This window comes from Perna viridis, chromosome 8 (assembly GCF_037379345.1).
Source record: "Perna viridis isolate PV_CMFRI_1.1 ecotype Kerala chromosome 8, ASM3737934v1, whole genome shotgun sequence".
Taxonomy (NCBI): Eukaryota; Metazoa; Mollusca; class Bivalvia; order Mytilida; family Mytilidae; genus Perna; species Perna viridis.
The window spans coordinates 48,064,718-48,089,212 of NC_142452.1; the positions used below are offsets into that span (position 1 = coordinate 48,064,718).

Below are 24,495 nucleotides of genomic sequence, written 5' to 3' on the forward strand. Positions count from 1 at the left end.
ATCCATTGCCACTCAGAACAGAGAAACAACACAACAACCTTTCAATTTTTAAACAAATTTAAAACAAAGTTAAAAGACACCTAATGTATGTAGATATGTCAAGTCTGGAAGAGTTCAATCAAATAAATAAACAAGAGGCTCCCAGGAGCCTGAATCACCCACCTGGTTGAATTTGGCCTTTCAAAGGCAATAAATTTAACAAGAAGTTGTCCAACAATTTTGACTCAAGAAGTCTTTGGTAGGGCTTATCATAAGGATCATTTCAACAATTGAATGTTTATTTTTAATCTATCATAGTTTTCAAGATATTGACTGAAAACTGTTAAAAAAAGTCATTTTTTTTTCCTTTCAGGGGCAATAACTCTTACAAGGAGTCATCTGACAACTTTTATCCCTGAAGACATTTGTAGTCCTAATAATAAGGATCATTTCAGCTTTTGAAAGAATTTGGCATAACCTAACGGTTTTGGAGATATATGCGAAAAACTACAATCTGACTGCTATTTCTATTGTTAGTAACGGCTGCCATTTTTTTTTTGACGGATCAAAAATCCCCGCACCAGTTCTATGCAAGATACACCAAGGTTAATTAATCAATTGCTTAAATAGTATCAGAGAACATTTTTGAAAGAAATAACATTAAAAATAGCAAAAATTGTTGAAAAAGGGCAATAACTTCAACATGGCTTAACGGATAAAAACCAAAATTTGACAAGAAATAGATCTCATCATGCTAAACACTTTAGCTTGTGTCAGAATTTAGCTAAACCTAACAGTTTTGGAGATATATGCAAAAATCTGCTGTCTGACTCCTATCTTCTATTTTTAGTAACGGAGGCCATGTTTTTCAACGAATCAAAAACCCCCACATCAGTTCTATGCAGGATACCCCAAGTAACATTCGTAACAAGTTTGGTTTCAATTGGTCAAATAGTGTCAGAGGAGAAGATTTTTGAAAGAAATAATATTAAAAATAGCAAAAATCGTTGAAAAAGGGCAATAACTCCAACATGGCTTAACGGATTAAAACCAAAACTTGACCAGAGATAGATCTCATCATGCTAAACACTTTTACCCTGTCAGAATTTAGCTAAACCTAACGTTTTGGAGATAAATATGAAAAACTATTGTCTGACCCCTATGTTCTATTTTTAGTAAAATTCATGTTTTTAGACCAAACTAAAATCCCCACATCAGTTCTATGCAGGATACCCCAAGGAACATTGATACTAAGTTTGGTTCTAATTAGTCAAGTAGTTTCAGAGGAGTAGAGTTTTGTATAATTGTTAAAGACGGACGCCAAGTAATGGCAATAGCTCACATGGCCTCTGGCCATGTGAGCTAAAAATGGGTCAAAGACAGAAATGGCTGAATTTCGTTTAACAAGAAGTAGATTTCCAACAGACCTGAAATTAAATCCCACAATATAGGACCTGTATGATGCTGGATACCAAACATAAAAGGCTGCAATTAGTAGTTTCTGAGAATAGTGTTACAAAAATAATTTTCATACCCGCCCACACAACCAACATTCCCCATACCTTATCTTCACTTTGTGAAATTCTGCCAAAAATTACAAGCATTTTTGACTAAGAATTTCCCATCCATCGTAAAAGAATATCATAGGGATGGAGACAGAATGGAGAGGAAATATGCTAGGGAGAAGGAGGTTTTATAGGGGATTTAACTTTACAAGAGTAGAGATATCCCAAATCCTCTAAAAATAATCATTTCAGAAAGAGAAGGAGGGAAGATGCTTTTCAAAGACAATAACAGTGTGTAGTGATATCCCAACCATCCTCTAAACAGATCATTACAGGTGGATGAGGAGGGGTCAGGCCAATGATTCTAAGAGGAGTAATTTTACCTGAGTAGTGATATCCCAACCATCCTCTAAACAGATCATTACAGGTGGATGAGGAGGGGTCAGGCCAATGATTCTAAGAGGAGTAATTTTACCTGAGTAGTGATATCCCAACCATCCACTAAACAGATCATTACAGGTGGGTGAGGAGGGGTCAGGTCAAAGATTTTAAGAGGAGGTAATTCTACCTGATCAGTGATATCCCAACCATCCTCTAACAGATCATTACAGGTGGGTGAGGAGGGTCAGGTCAAAGATTTTAAGAGGGGGTAATTTTACCTGAGTAGTGATATCCCAACCATTCTCTAAACAGATCTTTACAGGTAGATGAGGCAGGGTCAGGTCAAAGATTTTAAGAGGGGTAATTTTACCATGAGTAGTGAATCCCAACCATCCTCTAAATAGATCATTACAGGTGGGTGAGGAGGGGGTCAGGTCAAAGTTTTTAAGAGGAGTAATTTTACTTGAGTAGTGATATCCCAAATGTCCTCAAACAGATCATTACAGGTGGGTGAGGAGGGTCGGGTCAAAGATTTAAAGAGGGGTAATTTTACCTGAGTAGTGATATCCCAACCATCCTCTAAACAGATATTTACAGGTAGATGAGGCAGGGTCAGGCCAAAGATTTTAAGAGGGGAAATTTTACCTGAGAAGTGATATTCCAACCATCCTTTAAACAGATCCTTACAGGTGGATGAGGAGTGGGTCAAGTCAAAGATTTTAAGAGGGTGTAATTTTACCTGAGTAGTGATATCCCAACCATCCTCTAAACAGATCATCACAGAAGACCCTTGTACATCAAGTAAGTCCACTGTAGCTCCTGCTAGCTGCAGTATGTTCTGAACCTACAATTTAAGATAAATTAATTGAAGCAGTCTGTTATAGTGATTAAAGGTAAACATAATCTAAATATCAATGAATTCACAGTGAAGAACAGATTATCATTTGTTATTTTCAATCAGGTAGTTTTTGTTTTCCCTGTGCCAGCTCAAAAGAAAAAACATAATCCTAGGAAAAATGTTATTGATAATGAGTTATAAGCTTGAATATTCTCAATTTTAATTGTTTTTCACTTAAAACAAAATATTTACATATATCTGAATCAATGCCAAAGCAATCACGTTTAACCTGATGATGATCCAATTATTCAAATGGTCTCTTGATTACATCTAGGCTACTTGACATTAAATAGGGTTTGAAAAGGCAAGGGGTCATGGACAATTTGGCTTTTCTGGCTGGAAATGTGCCCTTAGTTTAATAGAAAATCATCTGGCAGTGATTTTGTTCCTTGTTTTAAAAGCAGCCCCAACCCTTTATTTTTGGGAAATTTTGGCCGTATTTACAAACGCATTGGGAAAATATTTTACGGAGGACAGAAACGCTTCATATGCCAATCCAGAATCTGAACCAATACCGAACTGACAAATACATACTCCCAACATTCATTAGGTTACATCCTGCTGACAAAAACATTCCCCAGAAGTGAACAAAGTACCGGGCCGAGAAATCAGGACTCATGGAACATTTCACTGGCTTCTTTGCCTGGTTTTAAAAAAAAATAATACATTGAATGCCTGACAATTGGGAATTCTCCTACCTTTGGGAAAAATATTTTTCAACAGTTTGGGAAAATTCTCCAGGGGAAACAGCCGATATTCGGCTGCAATAAAAGGGTAACAAAATCACTGTATGTTACCCCATATATCAACAAATCCCCTTCAAAATTCCCTTGAAAAATCCTGAAAAAGACCTTTCTAAACATTTCCTTCCCAGCCATTGATGAAATATCAAAAAGGTGATAGATTGCCCTCTGCATGCTTTTTACATGGAACAATACTTCAGTCTTTTACCCTGCCATACCTGCAGAAGCCATTCTGACTCCTCCACAGCCTTGTAGAAAGTAGCATCTGATGATGGAAGACTGCTGGGTACACATGCCCTCATCAACTTCTTAAAACTAGCCTTCACATGACGGACCTCATAGAAATCTACTGGTATAAAGTCACACTTGGGGAAGGATTCCATCTTTATACCCTGTAATTGCATGAAAAAAATTATAATGCCATAACAATTTGAGACTCATCAAGGATAAGACCATATAATTAATCTCAAAATAGTTTAGGGACCAAAAGCAGTGTTCAGTTTCTCCAAAAAGATGACTAAGAGTACTTTGGTCAGTGCCTAGATGATAAGCCCATAAAACTTCCAATCCTGTGTACCTAAAGCTAAGCTGGCTGAAAAAGAGCTCTCCCTTTTGGGAATGTGAATCTATAAGAGGAAAACCTGAAACCGAGATCATAATGGGCCAGAATATATGGACAAAGCCACACTTCATGCAGACATATGATCCCCTCTGTTGAGTTCTATCAGAGTAGGATCCTTGGAACTGCTACAGAAAAGGAATTTTTACTGATTAACCAACAAAAGTGAAAACATAGCTTTATCTTGATTCTATGCCATTCTGTTTCTCCTTGCCTGTTCCATTCTACGTCTAACCTGTTCTCTTCATAGTTATTCATGAAATATTTGCAGCTTTCAATATTTTGAACATATAACAATCAATTAACAACAAATCATTAATTAGTTAAGTACCATTCCGTGTAAGAATCTGGCAATGGGTGGCACATCATATGTCTCAACTTGATCTTTTTTGCCTAAAATACATTTAACACATCTAGAAAACAACTGAACAGCTATTTAAATTTATCCTGAAGCCTCGGTGATGTAGATATTTTTGGACAGCTTATATAAGGAAAAAGTTCGGGAACATTTTCCCACCATTTTTCCACAGTGGATTTCAACTAAATTTGACATATCAATATCTAAAAAAGGCAAACTTTTCAAATACTTTGACAGTAATTTCTTGAGGTTATGAGGTATAAATAATTGGATTATGCAATAAAATGTCTCTGTATTTTTCTTCATGTGCCACACCTATACATATTTTGCCTGATTCTTAGACGGAAAAGTACTTAATAGAACCAACTGCTAATAGATGTATACTCCTGTTCCTCCCATCCATGGGAGCCACACTATACCTTCATCAGAGTTTCTCTTCCCGTACAGACTTAATAGCTCCTTAACTGCTGATCCTGATCACTTGGACATTTGCATCACACCAAAGACATAATTGTTGAACATACCTTGATTTGAGCCTTCTACCTGAGCATGTAGAGAGAAAGAGACCTTTTTAACTTCCTGATGACTTGACTGCTGGTGATTCAAGAAAGTGACAAATGTTGTAACATAACTACTATACCTTCATCTGAGCCTTCTCTCCCAGCACATAGAGAGAGACTCTTTTAAATCCCTGAACTGATGAGTTGATTATGTCCCCTTGACTGCTGGTGATCCCAGATGGTGATGAATGCCTTGATGGATCAAGTGTTGTTCTGGTCTTTTCCTTGATACTGCCGATACGACCAAAAGCTGAAATTGAAACATGAGTATCATTACACAAAAAGCACTTCATAATTCATTTGTAAATCAAAATGTTTTTACTTTATAATGTTTCCAGGGTTAAGTCTGTCAACTCAATTAATAAAACCACTATCTACAAAGTCCTCAGCAAATATGAATTTTCTGTCGATTTTTTTTTTAAATCAACACAATGAAGTTTTACATCCACATTAAAATGCTCATCAACTGTTAAACCTGAAACCCAAGAAAATAAGTTTTGCTATGGTAAAACAAGTCTTGATCAAAATTATGAATTTAATATATTATTTAAGTTAATATCCAAGAAAGATATCTTTTTTAACCAACTAAATATTCCTTTTGAAAAGATGCACACTCTTAAAAGTAAAGATAGATAACTCATCCAGAAGTGAGGTAACTCATTAATTCGTTTGAAAGAGAATATCTTGTGTTAATAATGCAATTAGTTACTAAACATCCAAATATACATTTAATCTTTACATGTACCACTAATCAAACCTTGTCATCTTAGTTAACTCTCATCAACCAATCATCTTACTGCTAAATTCATGCTTACATTATTCAGACACTTGTTAGTAAAGGAATATTTCCAATAACTTATTTTTTTTTTTAAATTTCATTGATAAGGGAAGTAATTCTGATCAACTGATCATCTTATAGCTAAATTCATGCTTACATTATTCAGACATTTGTTAGTAATAGAACATCTTTCAAAAGTTTACTTTAAGATTAAAAAAAATATTAAAAGGGAAATAACATGCTAGAAAGAAAAACTGGTTCCTTGCTTCCCAACAGTTAGATTCTCAGTTATTTCCCTTTTTTACCGAGTAAACAGTATCAGATTTGAATAAATGATGTTTTAGTAAACAGAGCTTGCATAGATTATTAAGTTTGTTAATTAAGAACTTGTAACTTTTACTCAAATACTACAAATTTTAACATTGAATTACCATAGATATTTAATATGGGGCAGGTGTAATTGTAGGAGGAGGATGCAGATAGATTACAATTTTTTTTCAGTTTGTATGTTATTCTTGGGAAGACTAGGGAAGACTAGTCTGCTGGTAGTTTCATATGCCTCAACCTTTTAATGTACTTTCAGGGCCCTCTGCTACTTAATTATTATTTATTTACACAAATTTTGTTTCACCCAATTTCAATCCCACTTGAATTCCTGGAAACCCTCTGAATTTGACACAAAGGAATCAGTCTATTCCAACAAATACTAAGCCATTTGAATCATGACAGATGACAATCAAACTATAGACCAGTCGTTCAGTCACAGCATGAAGGATCTAACAACACTTCACTCTACTTCTTGTTCTGATCAATTTTTCTGATCAGACAATCAGATATCTTTCATGATTTTGAAAGCATTATTCAAATGAGGATTCTGAAAAGATCATCTGAGCAATAAGTAGAATTGAGTGTTGTTAGATCCTACATGCAGTGACTGAATGGAACAGTTAATGAGACTAATTTTAATTAGACTAGTCAAATGAAACGTGACATTAAAATACACTGGATGAAATATTAAAAAACCATCAATTCTTAAGCTGAGGACAGGCATCCAATAATGCAGGATTCTAATACACCAAAGATTTGGATTAGATAGGTTCCATCATGGATTATTTTCCTCTCAATCACAGCCAAGTAAAAACCTTGACCAAGTTGTTCAGTAAGAGACTTGCTACAAGTCCTTATTTATTATATACACTGAAAATTTATATAATTACTGGTAACAACTGTCTAGTAATGAAAGATTTGAGAGTTTTCATTTCTTTTTGGGTGGTGGAAGAGTGTATATAGATTCAGGCTAGTTCTTGTAAATTTTTCCAATAAAAAAAAAGACCAATTTTCTGTAATAATCTGAAAGTACCACTACTAACTGCTCTCCTGCAACAATCAGCAATTTCGCCATAAATGCAATAAATAAACTGTTAATTTGGCTGCATATTAGATAGTGGGAGCAAGTCCCAGTGGTTAACTGAAATAATTTTACAAGACTTCCCTCCCCTACACTCTAATATTTTATAACACCCAGATGATTGGACAGTAGAATCAATCTGCACATAATTTATAAACAATAGTGTATACACAGCCTCATGGGTAAAAAAATGTATGAAAAAAATAACTTCAATACTAGTTATTGAAAAACTGAATAAAAACAATCCAAAGTCACTATCTCAATATCAATTACAGCATTAAATCTAAGAGACAAAACTTGCAATGTGCATTTGTTTTTGTTCCAAAGCTAGCCAAATGCAAATGCTGCAAAGAAATTATATGCCACACATTGATTATATTATCTAAGCATTGTCACACTATAGAAAATTTGTGTACTAAGAGCAGATAACTCCGCTGTATAAATCTAAGTCACTGCTGTGCATGCAGCAATATGTGTAAAGCATATACTTTGCCAAGAGCTTCGAGACCTGGTCCTTCTAGGCAATGTTAGAACTGAAATATACACAGTTTATATGCTAAATATAGTATAACAACAAAAACATAAATATAATCAAAATAATTTTGTGAGTTATATTTGGTAACGTGATGATAAATATAGCAAATATATCTTATATTATACTTTTAAAAGCTGGAATAGAAAAATATAAATGTGAGTGTTCACTAATGTTATGGCAATTTAAAAAAAAGGTCTAAACATGCAAATACAAAGCTAAAAATCTGAGAAAACTGCAGTAAACTAAAGATACCAAAGATTATTGAAAACAGAAAAAAAAATGCTCTGCAAAAAATAATCTAAACAAAAAACAAGTGCTGTATATAAAAATCAATCCCAAAAAAGTGTTTTCTCACATGATGCAAATACATGTATAAAAATCAGGATCAACTCTGTGTAAACTGGACCCTAGAAATACATGTATAAAAATCAGGATCAACTCTGTGTAAACTGGACCCTAGAAATACATGGATAGGGCTTCATTAAAATGATGTGACTGCCACCAATAAATAAAAAAGCTCAGGAAAACATTACCCAGTGAAGAAATTTGAAGGATATCAATTTTTGTTGCATAGGGCTAAATATAGCTATAAAATTGAAAAAGAAATTATATGCCAATCACAAAATATTAAAAGGAATATAACAAGCACTGATATTGTGAATATGTCAAAAGACATCAACCCAATTGGAACGAAACAAATATCAGCTCTAGGTCACCCATGGTTCTTTAATGAATGACGAAGAAACCCTAACATCACTGGGCAGGCTGCATTCAGTCTAGCAGGCAAATAATATATAATTTTCTACATAAAATATGCTGCAAAACATAAGTCACTTAGCTAGCTCCTAATTGTTTTTATCACAGAATGACTAGTAATTTGGATTAGAGGGGGCCATGTGCCATTTATCACCTTGTAGAGGACAATATCACAGTACATTAAATTCAGAATTTTTTGTATCGCGCAAGAACTCTTACAGTTAGGCTTCAGGAACAGGGTTATGTTGCTACAAGATTGAAGTCACCACTACAGAAGTTTAATAGTCCTCATCATAAATTGTAAATTGTTACGATGTATCCATCTACGCCATTCCCATAACATTGTTTTCCTTTCCTCTTTCTTCTTCCCAGGACTTTACTTTTTATGAGCAACTCGGTGGGTGTTTCTACAAAAGCAGATGACGCTTACCCTACCAGTGCACCTGGTCCATGCTCCCAGTTTTTAGTGGAGTCTGAGTTGCTCATTTGCTTCTGTTACTTTGTATGTATTATTTTAGTTACTTAATGATCTTTGTTGTATGTCTGTTTTCCATGTTTGGTCTTTGTCCCTGGATTACTTTCTTTTGACTTCCACAAGAACCTTGGGTCCCTCGATTACTCTTTTACAAAGAATTTTAAATAATTGTGACTAACAATCCTACAAAATTTGAACAAAATTTGTCAAGCTGTTTCCAAGAACTTACATACACAAGTGTGACCAGACGGAAAGACGCATACCGCTATTTCTGAAAACCCATAAAAATTGAAAAATTGATACCCACAATAGAGAACTAGTTACAGTATGAATACACATCTTTGAAGTATCTATGTTGTTTTTAAAATGCAAATACATACAGCTTGGATACATATCTATAAAGTATTTATGTTGGTTTTTAAAATACAAAATACATACATGTAGTTGAGTTAAAGTTTTTATATGGGTACAAGTAGCATATAAATTGGACATTATTCTTGGCTATTTAAATATATTGTTATGGACAGGCGGTTTGGTAAAGAAAGAATACACTTAAACATATCATTCTGTTAATTAGAGAGAAAGTCTCGGAACAAGTCAGTCAGGTTTCCATAGTGATAAATAATATGGAAGGTAAAACATATTCAAATGATTTTTACCTGAATAGAGGAATTTTTTTGTGAAACTTTCACTAAATTGAAACTCATGAACTATTTTACGCAATACTATAGATCTTAAGGCCATCATTAAATAATTCCTTGATTCTCATCCAACATTTTTTTAAATTAGGAGCAGGCGGGCAAATTTTACTTTTTTTTCATTTTTTATCTATATAAGTGAAAAATGCTGTCAATTTACAAGAAATGACCAAAGTTTTGAAAAAAATCCAAAACTTTCTGGGAGGGGGAAAAATTGGGTTAGGGGATCAGAATCTAGGATATGCTTTATTTTTGGCCTAATTTGATAACTAAATTTAAACTACAAGATTTACTGGGTATTTAACTGTTAACCTTCTGTTGCTACTGAAGCAAATGAAATAAAAAAATTCCCAAATTTTTGCTTCTCCTAAATTCATCTACTTGCTGAAAGCAAGGGCAGATATTGATACACGTACCAATACATGTATAAACAAATACTCTTTGTTTAAACACATAAAATTTAGCATAAACAGCAGAAACAGCTTATCCTTTGTTGAAAAAAAATCAACATGCAAAACTGTAGAGAACATATGCACAGGAGCTCTACCACCAAGAACAAGAATCAGAAGTTCAGAAGTATAGCCAGGGGGTGGGGGGGTTCCAACACCCCCCCCCCCCGATTGGACTACTCATTGGAAACCTGACTGAGTGGACTATTGTATAGTTAAGTAAGAGGTAAATAACTGTAATATGCATACACCTGAACTGTGTCATAGGATTAAGGAATAACCTTGGCTAAATTTTAGACTAGACTAAGTTTGATTATGGAAAAGTTTCTGATAGTTTGTGCATGCCTTCATCCAAAATATCAGGACATACTTGAGCTCCGCCATGACCCACTGGCTCGGAAGGCATTTGCGGCTCTTGTGAAGAGAGTACTGCCCCTTGATGACGTACTCAACTGGTCTTCGCTGATTGAGTCAAGGGAATCTCGACTTGCTATCAAAGCAAAAATTGACAACTCAAGAATTGTGTGTATTTCTTCGTAACTTAATATAAACTTTTTTTATACAGTTGATTGAGAAATTGTTTAAGCTATTTTCCTGAAGGTACCATGGTTGACGGTACCATGATTGATGGTACCATGGTTGATAGTACCATGTTTGATAGTACCATGGTTGATAGTTTTTATACTTTTTAGTTGTTAATCGTGATAAAAGTAAAATATAGTGATAAAAAAAAAATTGAAATAAGACCTTTTTTTCCTAGGTAAAATTAACTTTTTTTTTTTTTTTTTTTTTTGTACTGTGATGGAAAAACAAGAACTTCAATTATAAAGGGAGATTTAGTAAAAGTATGAATTGAGCCACTGTAAAAATTTTTCTCGAAAATACCATTTTCAAATACAAAAACAGCAGCGTGCAGTTTTCTCCTACAGAAGCAATTACTGGCTCTAAATTTTTGTATATACCTAATTAGCAACAAGAAAATGTGCTCTAGAATATTGTTTTTCATACAGTGATGAGTGGATCCTTTGAAAGAAATGTAAACAAACAGACAGACAGACAGGGTGACTTTATAGCCACGTCATAACTAACAGCTGGACTAAAGCACATGATACGAGCCATTCCTACTTTGTGTTATGGTCAGTCTCTGTAAGAATCAGGCAGTGGGTGAAACATAGTATAAAAAAGAACCATTTTCAGGGTGTAATTTGACTACTTGTATTGTCAGAATCAAGGAAAAAAATGTTCACTTTGGTAAATTGATTTATAATTTCAATGAAATGCATGGGAAAATGATACATCTCAGGGACATATAACTCTTTCAAAAACTCATTTTTCTGCCATTCTACTGAAAAACATCTGATCAAATCCAGTGCTTCAGAGATCAAATAGTGGTCTTTCTAAATAGAGAAATCATCATTATTGAGTGAAGTCATATTGTCAGATCAGTAGACATACATGTTTCTGATTTTTCCAATTTTACCTGATTCTTACAAAAACTTACAATTAAATTCACAAACTTTACTTTCATGAAAAATGGTTAAGGCTCACAAATATAGAAGTTGATATTGAACAGCACCCAAAATATATGTCCCTTATATATAAAGCTATAAACCCAATTTAAAATCAATCCATACATTTGGAACAGAAAAATTAGATGGACGGTAAGACAGGCAAACTGAAGTACAGAAAAGGTGATTCCAATATACCATATATTTGTTGAGTGGGGGTATATGAATTTGTCATAGAGTATCTGAGCTATGCACAGACAGACAGACAGAGAGTGGTACACCATTACAATCTGTCCAATGATTGGAATAATTTAAGGATGACTGTATTTTATTGCAAGTTATTCAGGATAATTTTTGTTGAAGTGGCAGAAAGAATTTTAATTATTTCAAATAAAAAAAAAACATACTTATAACATGGCAAAAGAATGTAGACATTTCTACATCTTTTTCATGTCTAAATCAGTATGTAAATATAGAATTATTTCTTTAATACAAAAAACATTCAAAATTATACACTCATCACTGTATTAAAGAAATACTGGCTTCTTCATTTAAATGGACAAAAATGGAAAGATATGTAAAGTACAGTGGACTTGTCTAAACCAAACCTATTAAAAACCATAAACCTGTCTATACATACACTTTTTAGAAGTCCCTTCATACAATTACAATGTATTTTTAACCTTGGTAAACCAAAAGCATGTCTAAACTGAATCATTTTTTAAGTCCAAAAGAAAACAAGAGGCTTCTGGGAGCCTGAATCGTTCACCTGGTTAAATTTTGGCCTTTCAGAGGCAATTACTCTAAAAAGGAGTTGTCTGACAATTTTGACTCAATGAAGACTTTGATAGGACTTATTATAAAGATTATTTCATCAATTGAAAGTTTCTATCTATCTATTTTAGTTTTTAAGACATTGACTAAAACTGTTAAAACATCATTTTTGGCCTTTCAAGGGCAATGACTCAAACAATGAGTCATCCAACAACTTTGATCCCTAACAAACTAATGTAGATCTTATAATAAGGATCATTCAGCAATTGAAAGATGACAACAAAATCATAGGGGTAAACAGGTCTGTGTTTCAATAGGTTTCACTGTACTCATGAGATTGTCATAAAATTTGAAACACTGATGTCAATTTTAAATTTTTAAATGTCCATTCAAATAGAAGAGCTTTATATATAGTAATTACATGCAGGACTGAATACTTTCTTTACTTACTATTATAATCATAATCAAAATCATCTAGGAAAAAATGTACAACATGAAAACAAAATGAAAAAGAAAGACAACTTAAAAACAAAATGAAAAGGGAGACAACTTCTACAACAAAATGAATAGGGAGACAACTTCAAAACAACAACAAGTAAAGAGTTTTTTGTCAAATATATCATGCAGCTATAATGTGTGTCATAAAAATGCAAAAATAAATCAATTTATTTTAAAAGAAAATCAGAAAAGCTGCTAACACCACAAAAACCTAAAACAATAAAAAAAATAATAAAACAAAAGATACATTTCTGCTTTCTATATCATAATGTGAATCTTAATTGGAAAAGAATAACTGATATTAAATATTTCTGGTTTTGGCTGAAAGCAACATGAAATTATAAAAGTCCAATTTGCATGAAGTTGATAAATAATTTAGTTATCATTAGTTTTACAATTTAAAGATTCAACAATTCTGAAAAAAAAACACCAAATAAAAAAATCAAAATAATAAAAAACTTCATTAAACTCAAGCAATGGTCTAAATTTCCCAAAAATTCTCCATCATGAATTTATATACTTTTCGTGACTTTTTATTTCAAACTTTCACTTTCACCTACACTCCTTGACATGTTTTGGTTTCCCACACACACAATACAAAAACACACACTAAACGCTCACCAAAACATATGATAAAATAGTCGTGTATTTAAACGAACGCTCCCATCATGTGTTTAAATGCACAATAAATGAACTCTCCCAGCCTGCACTTAAATGCACGATAAACAAACGTTCTCAGCGTGCATTTAAATCACACAATTCATGAACACTTTTAGTGTGCGTTTAAATGCACGATAGAAATTCAATGAAAAATAAATATTAATGAAGAAAGTAAAAATCAAAAATAAAATTAATGAAATAACAAAATAATAGCAAATTAAAGAACCTTAATGAGCCTGCTAACACACCCGAAGTGTCCTAGTGTTGGATAATACATGTAGAAGGACTCCTATAAAAAGTGGAATAAGAGTGTTTTTTCAGGCTTTAGGCCTTCATCTTCTAACTAAATTCTGTTACTCAGTGGTAGTTTCCAACGCTAGACTAATTTCTTAGAGTTTAAGTTAATCCAAAGTAAATATCATCTGAGTGTAACAAAACATAAACTTGACCTGTAACTTATGGTGAACTTATATACCAAAAATCATGTCATAATCTGCAAGCATTTAGAAAAAAGTCAGAAAAACAGTTATTTCTGTGAATTTAGCTATATTCAAGGCCCATAATTTCGGTAAAAATCATAGGAGCGAAACCAACTACAAACTTGTCCTCTAACTTATCATGATGAATTTATATACTAAAAATCACGTCAATATCTGCAAGCATTTAGAAAAAAAGTCCGGAAAAATGTTATTTCTGTGAATTTCGTTAAGTTCAAGACCCATAATTTCAGTAAAAATCATCAGAGTGAAACAAAAGTTTCTGTTGACCTGTAACCTATCATGGTGAACTTATATACCAAAAATCATGTCAATATCTGCAAGTGTTTTAAAAAAAAAAGTTCGTAAAACTGAAGATGGACTGACGGACAGGTCAAAAACATTATACCCTTAACAACTTTGTTGCGTGGAGTATAAATATAAAAATAACTGTTGAATAAAGGAAATAATGAATGTACAAAAATAAATGAATGCTTCTATTGTGTGTTTAAATCAACACTACTATCGTGCGTTTAAATGAACGCAAAACAATATGTAAACAAACAATAAACAATGCACAAACACTAAAATGGGAAACTTGTGAACATTTTTAGGAGTGTATCAAGACCTGATGAAATATTTGAGATTAATGTCAAATAAAAATTGAGTGTATTTCTATGTTACTTAACTTCAGTCGTGACTGGATCTACATACATGCCTGTGACATTAATTTTGAACTACTCATTCATCTGTGAAATTAATTTGACCTATCTACACATTGGTGACATTTATTTGCCCTACGTAAGTGTCTGTGACATATATATGCCTTACTTGTATGTATGTTTTGAGCATTTGACCTCCTTTAACATCTGTGACATAATCTGACCTACATATCAGTCAGTGACTGCAGTTTGAAATACTTATGTGTCTGTGACATGTTTACTTACATGTCTGACTATTGTTTGAAATATTTACTTGTCTGAGACATTATTTGACCTACTTATGTGTCTGTGGCATAATGCAACCTAATTACATGTCTGAATACCATTTGACATTTACATGTCCATGACATTTTTGACAAACATATATTTCTGTGACATGTTTTGACCTACTTACATGTTTGAGACTTTGGTTTCGGTACCCTTGGAAGACTTCCAGTTTTAAAGGATCTTCTAATTGTGTCAGGGGTCTCTGGAACATTGATCCCTGCCATCATCAGCGAGTCTAGACTCGTCAGAGAGTCGCTACAGGAGCCTCGATATCTCTCACTGTTAGGAGTAGCCGAAACAAGACATGAGAAATATCTTTCCTGTTCTATACTTGAAGTGGTTTCATTGCCTGCAGTTCCTGAAATAAAACATGAGAAATATCTTTCCTGTTCTTTAATTTAAGAGGTTTTACTTCCTTCAGTTTCTGGAACAAAACATGAGAAATATTTTTAAATTGATAGTTCTCATAAAGGTAATCTTAACCTATGACCTATACTACTCCAAACAAAAAAAATCTTCAAAAAAAATTTAAGAGAATCTGAAATCCCACAAGTGGAAGCTGACAATGTGTTAATTTTATACAACTCAGTTATTTCCAGGTGCCAATGAGAGCTAACTGTTTATCGACAATTTTATTTATTTTTTTCCCCTTGTTCTTACTGCCTGATAGTTTCTATCTCAAGCCATTGCCGTGATACTCAAATATATTGGAAATCTCTGATTACAATAAACGAAATAAGGTCAGTTTTCAATGTCTCAACTGAACATCACATCATGAGAGGCTCATTGTGATATTTCCTGTCTTGACTTCCAAACGCCCGTTATTTTGTATTTAAGGTGATGTGTTGAAAGTTAATGGTGTTCTTTTCGGGTGACCTTTTATCTGTACACGACCTGACTGGTTGGTTCTATTTAAACATGACCTGAGTGGTTGTCTCTATCTGTACATGACCAGAGTGGTTGTCTCCATCTGTACACAACCAGAGTGGTAGTCTCTATCTGTACACGACCAGAGTGGTTGTCTCTACTTGTATATGACCTGAGTGGTTGTCTCTACTTGTATATGACCGGAGTGGTTGTCTCTATCTGTACATGACCGGAGTGGTTGTCTCTATCTGTACATGACCTGAGTGGTTGTCTCTATCTGTACATGACCGGAGTGGTTGTCTCTATCTGTACATGACCGGAGTGGTTGTCTCTATTTGTACATGACCCGAGTGGTTGTCTCTATTTGCACATGACCTGAGTGGTAGTCTCTATTTGTACATGACCTGAGTGGTTGTCTCATTTCCAAATATCTTTGATATACATGCACTATTTATGTAGTTGATTGATTGATTGATTATTGTTCAATCCTATAGCAAATATTTCATGCATTTTAGGACTAGAACATTTGATCAATCGAACAGACCCTGCTTTGTACTAGACACACACACTGTGTCAGATTGTGTGCTAGCTCACAGAAGCAACAGCCCACAGGTAGGTATCCCCAACTTAGACACATTATTCTGACACTGAGCAAAACAGTCATTAATCTATCCCTTTACATAGTGTGCTATGTCATTTTTGTAGCTGACATACTTTTGTGTAAACAAAGGGTTTTTTTTATTCTGAATTGTGAATCTTCCCACTTAACATCAGGATCAGAACGAAATCTACCAAAATATCTATCTGTACATGACCTGAGTGGTTGTCTCTATCTGTACATGACCTGAGTGGTTGTATCTATCTGTACATGACCTGAGTGGTTGTATCTATCTGTACATGACCGGAGTGGTAGTCTCTATTTGTACATGACCTGAGTGGTTGTCTCTACTTGTATATGACCTGAGTGGTTGTCTCTACTTGTATATGACCGGAGTGGTTGTCTCTATCTGTACATGACCAGAGTGGTTGTCTCTATCTGTACATGACCGGAGTGGTTGTCTCTATTTGTACATGACCCGAGTGGTTGTCTCTATTTGCACATGACCTGAGTGGTAGTCTCTATTTGTACATGAATGGAGTGGTTGTCTCTATTTGTACATGACCAGAGTGGTTGTCTCTGTACATGAATTGAGTGGTTGCCTCTATTTGTACATGACCTGAGTGGTTGTCTCATTTCCAAATATCTTTGATATACATGCACTATTTATGTAGTTGATTGATTGATTGATTATTGTTCAATCCTATAGCAAATATTTCATGCATTTTAGGACTAGAACATTTGATCAATCAAACAGACCCTGCTTTGTACTAGACACACACACACTGTGTCAGATTGTGTGCTAGCTCACAGAAGCAACAGCCCACAGGTAGGTATCCCCAACTTAGACACATTATTCTGACACTGAGCAAAACAGTCATTAATCTATCCCTTTACATAGTGTGCTATGTCATTTTTGTAGCTGACATACTTTTGTGTAAACAAAGGGTTTTTTTTATTCTGAATTGTGAATCTTCCCACTTAACATCAGGATCAGAACGAAATCTACCAAAATATACAATTTGTGCAAAATACAGAATATTACCAGTCCAAAACCTCAAGTAAGTTTTCAATTTTCACAGCTATATAGTTTTTATATGCCTTGATCAAATTACCTGAGGTAGAATCATGTTTTAGCATGCCCATTAGTCCTCTGCTGTGGAATCCACTGGCTCTGATCAGTAATGCTTTGGTTCTAGGATGTTTCCATGTTATCACTGGGAATCTATACAAAATAAACCAACCTATTTTAGAAAATCTATAAAATATTCCCCTGTTGTTGGATGTTTCAATGTAAATGACTTAAGGAGGTAGACCTAAGGTAAGGGACACAACTGTTACAAATCACTGCAACGTTTGTACTCACCACTTTACATTAATCTTATGTAAGCATCAAAGTTACTCGGACTGATTTCATTCTTTTTCAAGTCTTTGAAACATATCACTGATTTAAAGAGTTATTTCCCTTACCCTGGTCTAACTCCATAAAATGTCATCAACGGAATACCCAGTCAGTAGGTGGCACATGCAAAATTTTGTCTTCAAAATATTTTCCTTCATTAGAGATTACAAAGTCATGTTTTATCAAAAATGGATATCCTTATGTAACAAGGCTGCCTTGATTTACCGAAATGGTAACAATGAAAGCTTAACAAAATTTGAAATAAAGGGAGACAACTCACTGATCTGTACATAATTTAGTTGATTTTTAATGGACTTTTTAACCCGAGTCATCCACTTTTGAAAAATTCATGTTATCTCTGATATCAATGGAATTGAACAGTACAATGAAGCAAAAATATGGTGGGATAGAATTTTCTCTATGCCATTCATATGATAGGATCTAGATGGAGGATTCTACATGGACAGTCTCAGAATCAATTGTATCAATATATTAACATAAAGCAATCAAATGTGTACTAAACAGCAGGCCAAAACAACAGGCCAAAACAGCAGGCCAAAACAACAGGCCAAAACAGCAGGCCAAAACAGCAGCAAAGTTAAACATACTTAAGTCAGAATATTCTTAACTTCCATGGTAACTCCAATCAAAGTCTATGAAAATGATGATGTCACAAAGAGTAAGAGTAATCAAGGGAACCAAGATTATAGCGGTAATCAAAAGAATGTAATCAAGGGACAAAGACCCGACATGGAAAACAGACATAAACAAAGAGTAAAGAATATTTTCAGACTTGTGTAATGTTTCAAGTTTGGTGATACTGCTGCCTGATGATAAGCATCCTTTCCATGATAAGCTAGGCTAAAGATAGCACAATTTATCAATCATAAAAACTAGCAACAACTTGGAATTTCAATTATTCAATTGAAAAAGTGGGCCATTTTATCCACTAGTTATGCTGCCAAATCTGGATAATTTCCTATTATAATATTACACAACATTAACTGCAACATCACTAATAAACAGAACTATGTCAGTTTTGAAAGTCACAACAGAACATTACATCTCGCTCTGTCGGGCTGGCTGTGATATTTTCTGTCTCAACTTAAAAACAGCTGTTATTCAATATAGACACCCAATGAGTTCTATTACCTGTATTGTCGATGAGTACGAGCTAGTTTCTTTATACTGTCATCTGTAACACTCAGAGGTACTACCAGTAATGCTGGATAACTGGAATTTAATATGTAGATAACTGCAGAATAGTTATAGTAGTGGCTTCATAATAGATATTGAAAACCAATTGGTGGTCTTTCATAGATAAAAATAGTAGTAAAGTGTCAGTCCCTGTAAGAATCAGGCAGTCAGTATGAAAAAAAACATTATTTTAATAGTGTAATTTGATTATTTGCATCATCAGGATCAAGGAAAACCGACAAGATTTTCCATATCATTTTGGACCATTGAGTTATTATTTCATTGAAATGAATTGTAAATGAACCTTTCAAAACTCTGTCAAAAACTTCATTTTTCTAATATTCTATTGAAAAATATCTGCCCAAAGCCAGTGATGCAGAGATCAAATAATAGCCTTTTCGAATAGGAAAAAAAAGTATCCTTGAGTGGTATTTCATGGTCAGATCAGTGGGGTTTTGACATGCATGTTTCTGATTTTTCTCAATTTGTCTGATTCTTACAAATACTTACACTTAATCTATCCTTGGTCAGGTTGCTTTCCCAATTTATAGTTATGTTTTTCCTCAATTTTGAACTCTTTTTTAATGTGCACAACCCTACTACTGTGAAAGTACTTTAATTTGTGAATACCAATTTTCATGGATAAGGGAAGAAACACAAGTTGATGGATTCTTGAATTCGTCGTTCTGAGTTTTTCAATATACACATCAATGGAAATCTCCTTTTCGTTGGGAACAAATTTTCCTGGTTAAGCTCACCCACGAAAACTACAAAAATTGGTGCCCCTAAAAAAATAGGAGTTTCACTGTATACGAGAGGTTATTCCTTGAAACATGTATACAACATATAAGATTAAGCAATATTCTAAGATTGGTATTTTTGTACTTTAGATAGGTATGCACTTGACAAAGTCAATGCAACAATTTTAACCGATAGCTGTGTGCCTACCTTCGACAGACAGAGAAGTTTGCATTGACAGCAGATATTCTGAACTGTTCACATCGCGGTTCCTGACCATGATGAGGTGTCATAAGACTGTTCAGACCTAGTCTATTGTAATCATTATAACCAGGACGCTGTAGTAACTTCTCTATTGTTTTGGGATCACTGGTCCATGACGATGCATACTCCATCTCGTCTACAACTGAAGTTTAAATATGTATGTCAATTATAGCAAGACCAATGTGAAAGAGTAATCAAGGGAAACTTGTGTGAACTTTGATCCCATGACCCTGACCTTTGATACTGTATGTTAGATATACTAAAAGACTCTGGAATCTTTAAGAAAAAAAAAAGGATTTCTAAAAAGATGGACAAACCACAGCATTACAATATGTTCCATCATAGCAGTCTTAGAAAGAAGATTTAAATGAAGGCTAGTAAGAGAATACATCATTAACACAAGATTCAGTGACTCATGTTGCAAGTTGTCTTTACAATGTTCTGTATGCCATAATAAGATTTTACACACAAATTTTAAACGTGTGCAAAGTGTATTTCTGTAGGTATTTAGTGAACTCAAAAGAATATGTTTTAAAGTAAGCTGACTGTAACCTCAGACTGTGTAGAAATGGAATAACCCACATTAAAAATATGAGTTCACTTAGCATAACTGGTATTCACTTAGGGCTATTCCAGTTCAATAAGGTCAGATGTTAGGGTCAACTCGTTTTAACATTTCAAAGGAAATGTAAGCAACAAGTTCTTGAACTATAAACTATTGCAAACTAAAGATTACCTCTATTTCCTTAGGAAAGACAATCGCCAACAGTGAGCTACATTTAGACATCAAACTTACTTGACAAATCATCAAACTGTTCACTGTTTGGTCTTTCTGACTCACTGTCGGAGCCAGCTGATGATGAACGTGGTGACATGCTTCTTCTGTTCATAGGTGGTGTTGGCAGCACATATTTCTGTTTACGAGCATTTTGCTTGGGCTTAATACCTGCCTTTCTGGCAGTTCTCATCAATGTCTTCTTTGCAAAATTTCTGGAAAAGTAAAATATGGTGTTGAGTAAGGAAAAGTTCTTGTGCCCTTTCCTTATAATTTAATTTCAGAAGTAATGAACTTTCTGACAGGACAAACAAATTTGCCCATCATCTCATAGACCAAATTTTGTTATATGACCGTGACGTCACCTTTTTTACTCATGAAAGTTTGATTCTAAAATTAAATTTAAGGTACAGACTGTTATTTTTTTTAGTTTATTTGAATAACCTAAGTGCCTGTGGTGCACACATAAAAATAACCTGTGTTGCATGTTTTTTAGTGTGCACCACCTAATTGAGGTTATTTCAAACAGACCAAAAAATATAACAGTCATTCCTTAAATGTATAATTTTATAAAATTTATTCAGTTCAATTAAAATTAAATATTGAGGGTTTGTAAGGAAAATATAGAAACACTGTTCATTTTCATATACTGTCCGTTATAACTAAGATTTTAACCGCTTTTTATATCATTTTTTATTGCTTTTATTTTTGTAAATAACATGGTAACCCAATTTACCAACACCATGTCATGTGACATCTTATAATAAACTCTGCAGAAGTTTCTTGAAAAGCAGACGATGCTTATCCTACCCGTTCATGCTCCAAAATTTAAGTGCTCATTTACTTAAGGTTTTTTATGGATGTGTTTTTTTGGCTATTTTATATGTTTTTCACTGTGTGTGTCTATTTTCCCTGTCAAGTCTTTGCCCTTCCTATAAATTCTTTGGATTTCTCTTCATAATCCTGGCTGCCTTGATTACTTTACATCAAAACAGGACAAAAAAATAAATCATTTACAAATCGGAAGATTATAAAATACCTTTAAAGTAACACAGGAAACATGAAAGGCATGTACATGATTTCCTTGAACAGTAAAATTTAAGTAGTAGTCTTTGTAAGAATCATGCAAATTCTGTAATATGTGATACACCCACAAAAAGGCTACATATTTTTATCTTTGTTATTAAGTTGCTTCATATCTCAATAAATGAAATGTTTCATTATTCATTCCAATTTGTCTGCTCATAAGAGATAATCCACTTTGAAAATCCAAGAGTTTCTACTGTATTTTGGTGTCATTTACAGAGTTATCTCCCTTAATTTTGAATTCTTTGGTACATTCTATATAATTTTTATCTCCTAAGAACAAGGGTTATATGGAAAGCCACATGTTAATTTCTGTTTACTATAACATTTTAAACCAAATATTTAGGCTTTCAAACCATAAGTCACATTTTGCATGATTTTATCTGGAGTGCTACTTAAAAATCTTTTGACCTTGAAAATCAAGAAGGGTTAAACGGGCTAATAAGGGTACAAACTTCATACCAAGTTTGATAAAATCAAATCAAAGGATATTTACTGTATATGCTCTTTTTCACAAGTTAATTTTTTTGTTTTTGTTTATAAAATTGGTGATCATGTAATTTTGGCGATCCAAGAATATACTATATATATACAAATAAGGAAAAATAGGGACAACTTTGGGGTGGTAATTCATGAGTTTTTTGCCATTGTTTTTTGCATTATTTTTTGAACAGGGAGTGTGTTCATTTGAATGTTGTAAACAGGCACACAGGCAAAAGCAAAGATGATCGCTAAACTATTCCCCTTTGCATCTTGTTAGCAAAGGGCTAAAGTCAGTACTCACTTCAAGGAGGCATTTTTTTCTTTGTGTTTCATTGGTGTCGGCTGGATGATCACATGACCCGTGAATGCAAACGTGTGGAAGACAGAAGCAGGATTGCGGTATTTATTGGCCAGCTTCCTGAACGTATCAATATCCTCTGGGATCACTTCTTCATCGAAAGCTAATCTCATCAACTGTAGATTAGAATAGAACTGTTCATAAACATAGAAAATAAATTCTTCATACTAAATTCCTACATATTACTTTGTATATTTCACAAACCCAAAAAAGAAGCCGAAGTTGACAAATTGGAGGTAAATGTACAGTAAAAAAGGGGATAGTAATGATAAAATCCTGATTTAAAAAATCGAAATTCCATTATAAGGTGGAAGAAAATCATGTCTGTAGGACAGGTAGAGAATAACATAAAGTGAAAGTATATATAAAAATTTAATAACACAAAGTAAAAGTATATACAAAAAATGAATAACACAAAGTGAATGTAAAAAATGTCAAAATATTTCACCACTGTTGCACAAGTGAATTATCATGTGATCAATCTTATCTAATTATTCAACTTTTATTTCAATCATTTATTATTTCACAATGAATATTCTGCATGTGTTTCATCTAATAATTTTTTTTTAACTTGATTTACACTAAGTTATAAAGCATTTAAAAGGAAAACCTTTACCCATTGTTTGCATGATACAGACCATTAAACAACCATACCATCTTTTTACAGTTGACAGTCAGACAGAAGGATGGACAAACATCTGAATACACCAAAACATGTACATCCAGTCTATCAAGCTGCGAAACAGCATCTGACATTCGAAATTCACTCTAGACGCTGCAGCCAGCCCTCTTAGAAAATGCAAGAATCTTGTAAAGTCAGGAAAAAGTGAATGATTTTACATGATGATGTCTGAATGTCATACAACGTTTTATTTGAAAACTGTCCGATAATTTCAAAAGCCTGTCTGCAGCGGTTAGTAAGAGATGGAATGAATGTCTTCTGCTGGGTGGAGCTTGCTGGTCTTTATTGGGAATAAAAAAATGCTACAAACCTGGAATATATTGGATCTAATTTGAATTCCTTCCTTTGGAAGTTGTTCTAAATTAGGTGTATACCCTAATTTTATCTGTTTCTCTTTTGTCATTGTAGATACAGGGAAATATCTCACAACCACTTGTTCACAAGCTGAAATACATACATGTACACACAATATAACACAAAATAATGTTTCCAAAATCAAGAGCTGGTTCATAAAGCAAGTCATTAATAGAAAAATGTCATTTGTTACAGGTCTTTAAAATGTATCTTCTCTTATGAGTTTTTAGATTTCACAAAATTTTCAGACCTTTTACATCCTTTAATTTGCTTCATGGAAATCTTGACCTTATGAATTTCTTATACTGTAGAAGAACTATTGTTCATGGGGAACCAATTTCCAGTGTTTTTTTTGTGGCTACGTCAAACCTTAGTTTAAAGTTAAAAAAGAAATGAAAAGTTTCTACTGAACTCTTAGAGGGTCTACTAAAATCCATGAATTCAAAACCCTATGTACTAATGAAAATTAGTCTAACACAGTCTAACACAATGTTTTCAGACTGGCAATTCCAATGTAATAGAGTGACACGCAATGTACAGAGTGCCAAATTTCTTAATTTGTTCTGTGAGGATAGTTTTTTTTTTTAATTTACGGTCACATATGTGCATCTATGCTCTAATGTAGCAAAATATTAGTGTTCATA

The 24,495-nt window shown here is 33.6% G+C and overlaps 1 protein-coding gene across 8 annotated transcripts in view; it reads right to left on the reverse strand.

Annotated features, from left to right (window-relative positions):
• Positions 1-24,495, reverse strand: part of LOC148610793 (myotubularin-related protein 13-like) — a 76,560-nt gene that overhangs the window by 14,252 nt on the left and 37,813 nt on the right. Inside the window, exons 21-33 of one of the 8 annotated variants that reach the window (XM_088596157.1) lie at positions 23,808-23,941; positions 22,759-22,931; positions 20,910-21,103; positions 20,060-20,255; positions 19,067-19,147; positions 17,628-17,737; positions 15,175-15,405; positions 12,875-12,898; positions 10,513-10,632; positions 7,718-7,762; positions 5,124-5,293; positions 3,725-3,898; positions 2,605-2,709 (exon numbers count right to left, since the gene is read on the reverse strand). In XM_088596157.1, coding sequence (XP_088452283.1) covers positions 2,605-2,709; positions 3,725-3,898; positions 5,124-5,293; positions 7,718-7,762; positions 10,513-10,632; positions 12,875-12,898; positions 15,175-15,405; positions 17,628-17,737; positions 19,067-19,147; positions 20,060-20,255; positions 20,910-21,103; positions 22,759-22,931; positions 23,808-23,941 — 1,757 coding nt within the window. The remainder of the gene's footprint in view (positions 1-2,604; positions 2,710-3,724; positions 3,899-5,123; positions 5,294-7,717; positions 7,763-10,512; positions 10,633-12,874; positions 12,899-15,174; positions 15,406-17,627; positions 17,738-19,066; positions 19,148-20,059; positions 20,256-20,909; positions 21,104-22,758; positions 22,932-23,807; positions 23,942-24,495) is intronic. The other 7 variants (XM_088596158.1, XM_088596161.1, XM_088596159.1 and 4 more) reach the window with 7 other exon arrangements.